General features: G+C 37.7%; 1 protein-coding gene across 7 annotated transcripts in view; it reads right to left on the bottom strand.

The window, feature by feature from the left end:
• Window positions 1-11,562, bottom strand: part of RRAGB (Ras related GTP binding B) — a 42,079-nt gene extending 30,517 nt beyond the window's left edge. For 5 of the 7 annotated variants that reach the window (XR_014020105.1, XR_014020106.1, XR_014020107.1 and 2 more), the window contains exons 1-4: window positions 10,907-11,559; window positions 10,053-10,086; window positions 7,413-7,512; window positions 1,322-1,388 (exon numbers count right to left, since the gene is read on the bottom strand). Coding sequence is in view for 2 of the 7 variants with exons in the window: in XM_081278018.1 (XP_081134144.1) it covers window positions 1,322-1,388; window positions 7,413-7,512; window positions 10,053-10,086; window positions 10,907-10,998 (293 nt within the window). In the remaining 5 variants the exon portion in view is untranslated. Of the gene's footprint in view, window positions 1-1,321; window positions 1,389-3,226; window positions 3,311-7,412; window positions 7,513-10,052; window positions 10,087-10,906 lie in introns of all 7 variants that reach the window. The other 2 variants (XM_081278019.1, XR_014020109.1) reach the window with 2 other exon arrangements.
• Between the last annotated feature and the right edge of the window lie 1,198 nt (window positions 11,563-12,760).

The raw sequence follows: 12,760 nt of genomic DNA, 5'->3' as shown, positions 1-12,760 counted from the left end.
AATGAAATTTTTCTGAATGAAGAACTCAATAGTCAAATATTCTAAACCATATGAAAATAACTGTAATGATAATTTTTTTAGAATAATGTTGGTCTTTGCTTCTTACTCTGTATGCCACTTCCCAAGAAGTCCTCAGTCAATAGCTAGACAGCAGAAAATAGTACCATTGTGTAGCAGGGGATGGGGGAGTGGGATATGAATCTAGGTTCTAGTTCTGTATCTTGCTATTAATAAGCTACTTGACCTTGGAAGATAGATTATATCTTAAAGCAAGGGACTTGGACTAATATCTTTACACAGACTAGAGAACTGGAAATAATGACAATGAGTAAGGATTATATGGAGAGAGCTGCTAGGATGTTAAGTGATCCATCTGCTAACAGGAATGAATCATTTTCTTAGATAGTATTTGGCTATCACATTACCCTTTCAACAAATATTCACTGAGCTCCTATTCTTTATTTGGTTTTATACTAAGGCCTGGGAAACAGAGCTGACAATAATATCTACTTATTTTGTGAGACACTGTGGTATGTATTTTTATATAAAATCTCAATTATCAAAATAACCCTGAGTTGGTACCATTACTATTAATTTTGTACCAGAAACTGTGGCTCAGAGTTTAAATGATTTACCCAAGATAAAACAGCTAACAAAGCTGAGATATAAACCCCAACCTAACTCCAGTACCTATATTCCTAACCACTGTGCACTACATACGCTGCTTCATATCAGAGATATAAATGGCCAAAGAGTAGCACTGAACATTGGCATAGAAGCACAGTGAGTGTGTGAATTTGTGATGAAATTCTTTTTTTTTTTTTTTTTTTTTTTTGGTGAGTGCGTTGGTCATGAGAAGAGCTGTCTCCTACTTTCTAACAGTGTGTAACTCAGCCAGATTGTACATGCTCAGAGTTTGATCTATAGTGCTTAGATTGCCTGGAGATAATTTTTTTAATTATTAAAAACAAATTATTATGGTGTGGTAGCTAAAAGCTTGGCACTTGTGTCAAATCATCTAACACCACAAAAGAAACCCAATTTATGCCCCTGCAAAATAGAGAATGCTTAACCTATACTACACATATCTGGGTGAAGTTTGTGTTAGAGATACTTAAACATGTCACATACAGAAGGCACATGCACAGTTAACAAAAATCAGAGATCTTTATTTAATCAAGTACCAAGTATGAAATAATTCTATCCAATGTATCTATTATAAATAACAGTTTCTGTAGGTATATTTGTCATACTGATTATACTAGAAGCCATGGTTACTGCCATTGGCTTTACAAACAAGTAAGTAGATGATGGTACTTACCCACCACAATCCCACAGGTTCAATACCAGGTTTCCCAGAAATCGAACATGAGAATGTTCTACATCAACTGGAAGACAAGTATGACAAATCTAGTAATTGCAGCATGCAAGGTGAAATTCAAAATAAGCAAAGCACTAACCCATAGAATTTAGAAGGACCAAAGTGGAGTGAAATGCTCAAAGCCACAAGAAGAAGGTGATTTTCAGCTTAGTAATGTGGTTTAGTGGCAAGGTGGGCACCTAAACTACCCTGAGCTACAGAATTGGCTCTTATGTAAGTCATTTTACTTTTTAGTAGTTTAGTACTCAGAGTAGAAACAATCTCCAATTATACTACCAATGTTAAATTTCCACATATAAGACAGCAACATATACCATTTAATAGATCTTCCTGTCCCACCTGCCCTCACCAACTTCCCCCATGAAAAAGTAAAACAACAATAACAAAAACCGAACACAAAACAAACATAAAACATAACCAAACTAACTCCTGTCTTGATTCCTTTTCAGTTAATGATTCTACGTTTCCCCCTATTGTGTCTCCTAGGTTCTCATTCAATTCATTGCTAGTTCTTTGTAATCTCTCAATTCCATTATCATCTCATGCAAACACTGCTACAAGAGATCCATAACTGAACTCCCTACCAGAAAAACCTTACCCATTTTACATCGTCCTATAGGCTACTGTCAGGCTCATCTTCTTAACACTACTTTGAACATGTCACTCCCCATTCAAATACTTTCAATGGCTCCTCCGTCCCTAAAGGGGGACAGTCAAGGTCCTTCACAATTTGGCTTCCAATCTACCTATATATTCCCCAACAATTCACATTAATAAAACCTTTCATTCCAGCCCAATTTGGCTTATTCACAGTCCTCCCAAACCCCACTACCTCCCCAACCCCAACATACCTTACATCAGGGGTCGCAAACTTGCTAATAGGGGCCAGGCCAGTAAACATACAATCAAAGTTGGCCACATATAGAGGATAAACATCCATCCAGTAGAATGGGCAGCAGTTACTGAGCTCTTGCAAGAATGTTGGCTCAGGTTTGCCAGATCTTTCAATTTTTCAATAGCAGTGGGAAATTCAGATTTTTATGAAAATTTTGACATGTGATAACTAATTCCAATTTTTCTAAAACAATGGACAAGCCAAACAAAATTTGTCTATAGGCCTTATCTAGCACACAGGCTGCCTGTTTGCGACCTCTGCCTTACACTTCTCTCCCCGCTATCCTTCACCTACTCTGTCCTTCTGCCTGGAAAGCCCACCCCATCTTTCTTTCAAAGTTATATTCATCTTTCAAGACCCAAACTAAATCCCACTCCTCTAAAAGCCCTGCCTAGCTCACCCCACTTACCGTCATTTCTCCCGCTAAATTCATTCAAACATTTATTAAGCATCTACTCTCTGCCAGGCACTAAAAATCCCAAGGAGGAATAATGAAAATATTTATACTGAAAAGTACTCTAAGACTAGAAATTATTATCTATATAATTTATATGATAGTCAAATGTTATTATGGCATTTCTTCTTTGACTATCTCAAAGCTATTGCTTAAATTGAGTATTATGTAACTTTTAGGCAATTTTACCTTCTCATAAACTAGATCATAGATAGCAAAGCATTAAAAAGTAAAGCATATAAGCTTTGGAGCCAAACAGATCTGAGTTCAAGTACCAGCTCTACAACTCTGTGACTTTGGGCAAGCCACTTAAGTTCTGAGTATTCGCTTCCATTTCTATTTAAAAAGAAAGAAGGGGCATAGTACTGACCTCACAGAATAGCTGTGAGGATTCAACGGGTTATCATATATGAAGTGCCTGGCACATAGTAAGTGCTCAAACTACTTCCCTTCTCCCCTTTACTTCCCCCTCCTTGGAAAAGGAATCATATCTTACATGTCTTTGTATTTCCAACAGAGTCTACGAGAGAGTAGGTGCTCAAACTGCTATTAATTTGAAGACTATGTATACGGTCTAGTACTAAAAAAAAATGGAAAGAAGTGCTACTGAGAAAGGGAAAGACAATAACAAAAGAAGTGACAGGATTCAGTGACTTTTAAGATATGGGGCAAATGGGAAAGAAATCTAGATTCTACTCCCATATGATAGAATTTGTTCTCATCAAGTGACCAATGGCCCCATTACCAAATCCAGTGGACTTTTTAGTCCTTGTCTTACTTTCTGCAGCATGACACTGTTGACTACTCTTCTTCTCAAAAAAAATCTCTTTTCTTGGTCTCTGATATACCTACAAACTCTCTGAAAGATCCTCCCTCATAGGCTCCTATTCTTCTTTCTGTCCCTTAAATGTTGGATTTCTTCAGGTCTCCATTCTTGGTCACCTTTCTCATCTATGTATTCTTCCCCAAAGTAAGATAATATATTCATATTATTTTGTATACAATTTGGATATTGATAATTCATAAAAAAGAAGCTTCAGTACAGATTTCTCTCCTACCTTTCTGACTCACACAATGCATTTCCATTTGAATAAACCACAAGTATCCCAAACTCAACATATCCAGATTAAGTCATGTCCCCTGTCTTCCCCCCAATCAATTCTTTTTTCAGTCTTTTATCTCTCAGTAAATTCAACCAGTTGCCTATCACAAAACCTTAGTTTCATCTTTCAGTTCACTCATTCCCTCACCATTCTTCCCAGATCTACCAGCAAGTCCTCTTGACTCCACCTCTTTAATATACCCCAAATCCATTAGCTTCTCAACGTATCCACTACCAACACCCAAATCAAGCAGTCATCTCTTTCCTAGTTTACTAAAATAGTTTCCTAACTAGTCAATTTGTTTCTATCCTTGCCTCCCTCTGATCTACATTCCATATTATAGATAGAGCAATCTCTCCAAAATGTATATTTTATTTCATTCTTTTAAAAGAAAAAAAAAAAAACATGTCATCCGGAGTATGCATGATTGCATACACCCGGAAAAAAGGGGCCAGAGGATAACCTCAGGATGATCTAACCCCCATTTTCTGCTTCCCTCTTACGTTCTTGGCCCTTTGGCTCTGCTAATCTTCCTGTCCTGATGTTATGAGAAACCAAAAAGAAGCAAAAACAGAGCTTTGGGGAATTGCATACACTTATGGGGCAGAAAGAAGAAAATATTATGATAAAGATTATCTTTTTTAAAAGCAGGGAGGAATGGTTAAAGATAAAAGAAGAAAACCAGGGTAATAAAGCATTAAATAAAAGCCCAGAGAAAAGAGAATTTTGAGAAGGTAGGAAATCTTGGAGCTGTCAACAGTGTTTGAGACTAAAATACTTCATAATCATATTTTTATTGACAAATTTACTATTCCAACAAACACATTTTAACATCCCCCCTAATAAATTAATAACATCATCATTCTGTATCCTTACTTCAAATTTCCAAACACAGTAGGCTCTAAATTTAACAAAATAAAACTGGACTTTTTCAAGAAATGACAAACTAGGAAAACACTAAAACATTAAAGTCAATGTAAATTTTAAAAGAAGTACTCTTTTGCTACTTTTAAAGAAATTAGCAACTGCATAAAAGGAATATCAAGTAAAAAGCAATGCACTATAGGAATTTTGAACTAGTCTATATATTTAGCAATAAAACAGACCTTTCTTCAATAATAACAAACTAGCTAATGATGATATGCTAAAGCATTAAAGCCAACATATTTTTAAGTATACTTTTACTACCTTTAAGGAGATAGAGTAATTGCTAACAAAGTATATTAATAAAGCTCCCACTTGAGATATCCTTAAGGACAAGAGCCCATCCACAGTGCCTAACACACAGGGAAGTTTCAGAAAATTACCCATTTAATAAATGGCCTACTTTAGTGAATAGGATCCACATAATTTGCAACATTCTGTTCATAATGATGCTGTTAGATTATGTTGAAATTACTTTAAGCAGTTTGAGTAGTTCCAAAATTTTGGTTGTGAGTCTGTTCATTGGATTCAATAATAAATCAACTCTGCTGATCAGTTAAAATCAGAAACATCACTGGGACTAGAAAGGGGTTCTTCAACAAATTGTGCAGAATTTTAAACACAAAGAAAAAGGAGTCTGCCAGGAATTGTTCAGAGTAGTGTTCATAGATTGTGATATAATAAACAGAAGTTGAGCAGAGATTGGTATTCCAGCTCTAATGTTTACTAGCTAAGTGAAATTAATTTTTAAGTTGTACTTTTGTTATCTATTAGAATAAAGTTAATATGAGGACTAACATAAATAAAACAGAATACAAAAGCCTGGCAAATGACAGTTGTTCAATAAACATTTGCTTCCTTTAATCTACTGAAATCATATAGGTTCTAGGCCTAGATATAACTTGGAAGAAAAGAAAAATTTCAAAATCTATCAAATCAAGATAGAAAGAAATGTGGATGGATAGACAGATTTTCCAGAAGCCAGATATAGGTACAACAGGCCATTGAACAATATCTTGTCCAAAATGTTTGACCGAAACCAAATGACATACTCATCAAATGTACAAACTGAATAAGGCTGGAAGGATTGATAATATACGAGAGAGTAACAATGAACATAGGATCCAAACCCTTTACTATAGATAAGGAAATGAAGAAACACAGATCAGAGAGACAGTGACTTGTTTTGAATTTTACAGTTAACATATACAGGGTGCAGAAACATATCATGGGATAAAGCAAAATTTAGTAATAAGCATTCATACTTAGGTTCAAAATATTAACTGCACAAGACCCAGAACAATATGTTTTAATAACAATATATCTGAAGAGGAACTGGGGCTTTTTAGTATGACTCAGTGTAATGAAGGTCATTCCATAAAAGAAGATGGGGGTTACTCTGTTACTAATAGCAATGTAATATCCAGAATAAGAGATGTAATAGGCCTACTCTGCCCTGATCAGACCACAACTGCATAAGAAAAATGTAAATAAGTTTGAAGAAATCCTTAAAAATACTTCCAAATTATGTCAAATGAAGAATAGATGGAGGAACTAGAGATGTTTAACTTAAGAAAGACAAGATTTGGGAGGCAGGGGATGACTAGGATAAACTGAGACACTGAACATCTTCAAACATTTGTAAAGCTTACAAGAACAGAAAGAAAACCAGCTAATGGAAATGAGGGAAAATAGATTTGGATCTCTGCTTAAGAGACAGCTTTGTAGTCATAAAACCTGCCCTAATTATGAAAGTGAATACTATACTCCAAGCCCTATAAGAACAGAAATAAGGTTTTCTTCTCCTTTGTATCTCAGAATCTGGACAATAATGTGTTTAAAAGATGTTTACTATTCTTGAAACCAGAGTGAGACACTATTCTTATGGATGACTTATCCCTAAAAACATTCAAGATGCTAGAAACACAGATCAGGAATATTTAAAGGTCAGGTATGTAATGCCTCCTTCACTTGGAAGTCAAAGACCAAGGAAGGAAGAATCCAGAAATGCTTGGATGCCACAGAATGAAATGACATTGCAGCTCACAGACAGAAGGGCTCTCCTAGGATCCTAGATACACTGGCCAGGTAGCCATGGCAACCCAGCAAGTCTATACAAACATTTCAACCATAAAGAGCAATACGATATTTCCCATGTCAGAATAGAAAACTCCAGTGAGACCATCTATGTGTATCTAGGAAGAGAATATCAGGTTAATTTCCATTCTTCCCACCCCTGTAGTTTACCTTTGAATGAGGACAAGGACTAACTACAGCTTCAAAAAAATTTTGGATTTTATTTATGCTTCTTAATACCTAAGAATTTCCCTTTGTACAATAACAATTAAAAACAAACACTCTTCCCCCAAAACAAACAAACACAAAGGACCCTATGCTGGTTAAGAAATAGCAGGATAAGCAAGAAGTTGGAAGAGGGCATCCCACTTTGTAAGCAAACTAGAAAGCAAAAAAGCCTTCCAAGAGAGTGAGCAATAAGAATCAGAATTAGGCCACATTTCTCTGAGGAGAAATGCAAAAAGGGGAACATGCTCCAAAAATCCTTCAACCTCTGCATTCCCAAGCTATGCAACCAAGTGTGTTATGCAGATTAATAGTTAAGATCACCTCACTTTACAATAAGATAAAACATCTTACTTGTTGCACCAAGCCGACGTGTGTCTCTGGCAATATAATTTGCAAAGATAATAGACCTCATGCTGGTCTTACCAGACCCACTTTTACCCATCAACAGCACCTAAAAAAGAAAGAAAAATGTTAACGATCTGGAATAAATCTAGTGTAACAGGACCTATTTCTCTCCTGTATTTGGCATTTTAGTGAAATAACAGTATCAACAATCTGGTGTAGATACTTGTAACTAACTAAACTGTTTCCCAACCAATGGTGAATGCAGATATATCTAGCATTCCAGAAGCCAAGTGCTTACCTGTCACAGGTCACACATCCTTTTGGCTACAGAACTACAGTGATTTTATGTTTTTTGTTTGTTCTGTGGTAATGGGGATCAAACCCAAAGGGTTCTTTACCACTTTACATTCTGTCCCTTTTTTATACCTTTATTTATTTATTTTTATGTGGTGCTGAGGATCAAACTCAGTGCCTCACACATGCTAGGCGAGTGCTCTACCACTGAGTCACAGCCCCAGCCCCCATTCTGTCCCTTTTTAAAAATTATTTTTTGAGACAGGGTCCCATTAAGTTGCCCAGGCTGACTTCAATCATGTGATCCTTTTGCCTCAGCTTCCCAAGTCACTAATCACAGGTGTAGGCCAAAGCACCCAGCTGAATTTATGTTATTAATATGTAATATTCTTAGAACTAGATTAGAAAAATACCATTTCGAGAGGAAATTAAACCCAATTCTCCTATAATCTAATGTTTTATGCACTGAACTACTTAGCAGGGGATTTAGATTTAGCATCATTAAAATTTCCTTCCTCCTCCGGCTCAAGATCAATTCTTCTACCTCTCTGGAGCACTTGAACTTTTCCCTTCTACTTCCCTCTATGATTTTGTTTCACTAATTACTCTGTCTCTCTTTTTTTAATATTTATTTTTAGTTATAGGTGGACACAATATCTTTATTTTATTTTTATGTGATGCTGAGGATTCAATCCAGTGCCTCACACATGCTAGGCAAGTGCTCTACCCCAGCCCTCTGTCTCTTCTTTTTATAAGTTTCCCATGACCTACAGGATTAAGGCTTTAAACTATATATAAGCTCTAGCCTATGTACTACACTATCTTCATCTCCTGTCCATCTGAGCTAGAACTTTTAGCAACCAGCCACACTGAACTGAGAACAGCTTACAGTCTCTGTTACCAGCCCTCCATGGAGTCTTGCTTCTATGTCTCTGTTTTATACTGTACTCTCTCCCAGCAATGTTCCATTCTTTGTTCTTCTTTCTACTAAATGTCAGTTGGTTTAGTAATCATCTGCTCAAGAAGATTCTCTGACCCTAAAGCCCTAGGCTGACTTAGGTGTCTTATCTCAGTCTCCTAATTAAACTGTTTTATCATTGCAAAGGACATAATGTATTGCAGTTACTCACTCCTCAGCCCGATTCTCACAAGACTCTAAGTTCCCAAAGGGCAGGGAGAGTCCCATTTATATCTCCAGTGCCTAACATATGATAAATGCTCAAATGATGTTCTTCAAAGAATAAACAAGCTTCAAAAACAAAGATAAAAAGGAGAGCTTCTAACAATGAAGAAGTTTCCAGTGGAAATTGTGGCCTTATGAAGGTAAATAACTTTGTTATCAATGTTAGTATTAACAGAGAGAGAAAAATACTTGTCAAGAATGTCATATATTCTTGTATTTGAAGGGAATTGGATAAAATGACTTTTTAGAGTCCTTTCAAATCTAAAATTTATAAAATACTGTTCCAATTACCTTGCTTTTCAAATGTAATGGATACACATTTTACTTTCAATCACAGATATTTTATAAAAATTTCTGATTACAAATGTAAGGAGTATTAATGAAAATGTACTGCACTCAGGTTTGTACTACACTCAATCTAACACATTCTCTGTGTAACTTTATCTAATTAAGAAAATTTCACTACTGAGCCAACCAAAAATCTGTACAAAAAAGGGCTTTTCTGTTATTTAAAAAAAATATTTTAACTGAGAAACAGTTAACTGTATATATTTCTGGGGTACAACATGATATTTTGCTACATTTATATACCATGGAGTGATTAAATTAAGCTAAATTTTGTTTTTAATCATGTAAAAAATTCTGGTATTTTTAGGCATCCTTGTTGATAAGGCTAAACCATGTTAGACCCTAAGTGCTCTACAGGCATTTTATTCATTTAAATTTCACAACTACCTATGAGATGGGTGATTTGTAAAATCACCATTTCACAAACGATACTGAAGCCTCGAACTTTAATAAATATGCTCTAGAATTGCACTCTTAAGAATTCTGCCTAAACCCCAATGTGAGGCATAGAGCCATAACAACATAAAAGGAAGAGTGGACAATTCCAGTTGGAGAACTGATGTAAGATCTTATAGTGTAACATTTTGATTTGGGTTGAAAATAAATGTGCAGGCAGACTCCTATATAGTGGGTGTATATGTGGATTCACCCATTCAGATTTATATATTTTAGAAAAATAAAAAATCTAATGGCACAGTGAGTAAGAATCAGGAAGGTTCCTGCAATAGTCCAGGAAAGATGGTATATATCCACTCTATGGTTCCTGAATGACTATTTCTTACCTTTACCATCATGTTTCTGATGTACCTAACACATCTTACCTTTTTCTTCATGGCTGTATTTGGTAGCACCCACCTGTAGACATAAACCAAAAGACAAGAGTTCCCATGATCCAATTGCCTTAGAAACTGAAATTAAAGAAATATAAATAAATGTGCAGGAGCAAAAGAACATGTTTAATACAACAGGTGAATGCAGCTGTGTAGGGAACCTCAGTAGAGTAACAGCCCTCATAAACTACAAAACTGGGTTCATGCTCTTGTCCCCTAACTACAAGCTCTGGCGACAGCTCCTAGGAGAATATATTTAGGAATATAAATGAGTTATTAAAATTTGACTTTTCCTCATCTTAAAAAATTGATCAACAACATACACAGGTGGCGTAATAAGAACATTTTCATATTTAAATATTATATATCAAATCTTATATTTTTTAAAATTCGACTTTCTATTTTTAAAATCTGGAAGCATCCTTGGACCTTGGCAGTCTTCCAAGATGTATGTCACTCATTAATGGCACAAAATACATATAATACAAGTCTCAAATTCAGGTACAAATTGGCACAGAAAACACTCTAAGCCACTGGTCTCTAAGAAATGCTAGTCCTTTTATCTCTTACATGGTGAGATCTAATCGCCTTTTATTGATAATTCAAAGCAACGTGTAACCGTCTCAATTAGAACACCCACATGCCCCATCCCAAGGGCTGACTGCCCAATTAGCACCAGTCCCTTTTTCAGTTTATTATGTTGTCAAAAGTATATCAATCAACCCTACTGATAAACCGAAGCAATTTATCATGCAATTTATCATGGGGGTGGGGTGTTCTAATTCACAATACTCTTCAGTTCAAACACCCTCCCTTCCAGGTTTGACACAATACCCTTCACCCACCCAAGCGAGCCTTCCGGTTCCCCTAGTGGAGGATCCATTCGCGGCCCCAGATTCTCTTTCTCCATCTTTTTCTCAGAGTCAGATTCTTCCATCGTGCAACAAGTCCTTTCCAGTCCCTTCTATATCCGCAGTACTCTTTTTTTCTCGTTCACCCCCTCAACTGCCTATTCTCATTGACTGCGGCCCTCAGGCCTGCTCTATTCTTGCCTCTGCCTTTGTCCACTGGGGGGCCGCTTTCCCCACCGTTACCTTTACCGCCCCGAACTTGGCCTCAAGGCACGGCCAAGCAGGCCAGCCAAAAACCAAGTGATTCAGTGGTGCAAAGGAAGAGATGGAGGAATAGAGGAAAAGACAGGTAAATTGGGGAGTCTCCCCGATTTGGGGCCTCACGCCGCAAGGTCTCGAAACCCAAAAGTGATTTCGCCCTCAAAAAGGTGGGGACCGCGAAGGCGGAGGTCGCAGAAAGAGATGACCCGGTGCCGTAGGCACTATGCGGTGAATGCCTCAGCCGCCAGGTTGCTCGCTCCAGGCCGCCCGGTTTAGTCCGCCAGCGGCGGCGGCGGTAACGACCTAACCGCCCGCCCTTCAGGATCCCAGGTACCTCACCGCAGCCACCCGACTGCAGGCCAGGATCACGTGAGCACCTGTCGTAAACCCGGAGTCTGACACGTGACTGCCGCTGCCCAAGGGGCGGGTGGGCTGGGAAGAATACCATAGAGACTACTCCGGGAAAGCCAGAGTGTCGCTTGTCGCCATCACGTGGTATTAGCTCTTAACTTCCGCCACCAGCCCCACAGGGCTCTGTGAGCCTGCAGGCTCTTTAAGAGTGTGCCGACCTGCTCCCCTGTCCCCAACCGCTGAGGAGAATTAAAGGAGATGACTGCATTTCCATGTCTCCAGGCTAGCCATTTTTACTGCTAGTTACCCTTAAGGGATCTTGGCAGGGAAGGCCAAGCGTTTTTTTAACTTCCTGTCTTTTGTTGTTAGTCCCAGTAACCGACCTTGCAATTAGGTGCATTAAATATCTAAAGCTCTTAAAACTGAGACTTTCCCAATAAATTATTATTGCTGGGAGCAGGGATTCATGTGGGGTTTTAGTATTCACATTCATCTCCCCACTTTTAAAAAAAAATATTTTGGCAATTTAAAATTTTTTGATTAATAGGTAATATTTGTACATATTTATGGGGTACAGTGTAGGAAATAAGTTCTCATATTACTATAGTAAGAAGTAATAAATATAATATACATTTATATATTATATATTACCGTGTGCATATATTACTTTGATAAGAAAATGAAGGAAGAGAAACAGCACACAAAAAGGGTACTCTCTGCTCCCATATTTTCCCATTTGAGTTCCTATATGATTTTTTGTCCCCATAATTGGCATGCCACTGATACTGCCGGTTATCGGTGATGAGTCCTGCTTCCCCACATGTTTAAGTTTGAACATTAGAGAAGCAGGCTGAGGCAAGTATATAAAGCAGAGTTTATTCAAAAAGGGCTAACAGACTTCTGGGAGGGAGAAGGGGGCCATAGCTGGTATCCCAAGAAGCGAGGTGTTCTGCCCTTTTTATATGTCCTAGGCTTCCTTTGTTCTTCTGACTTTTCCCCCCTCATCTTTCTCCTTCCAGCCTACCTGACTAGACCCAGGAATGCTTGGTGGGATGGCCCCAAGGTGGGAAACGGGAGAGTGGAGGGGGAAGGGCAACACTGATTAACAAAGGGCACTTTAACAACCTTTTAGCTCCCTGTAGAGAGGGACAATTCCTGCTACAGGTTACCTTGGCAACAGGTTGCAGCAGGCACAGGTTCTTGATAAGGGTGGAGGAAGGTCTCGGTAGGAATTAA

The sequence above is a fragment of the Spermophilus citellus genome (assembly GCF_964194105.1).
Source record: "Spermophilus citellus genome assembly, chromosome: X".
Lineage (NCBI taxonomy): Eukaryota > Metazoa > Chordata > Mammalia > Rodentia > Sciuridae > Spermophilus > Spermophilus citellus.
Note: the sequence above shows the minus strand (reverse complement) of the source record. Positions and strands in the feature narration are given on the sequence as shown.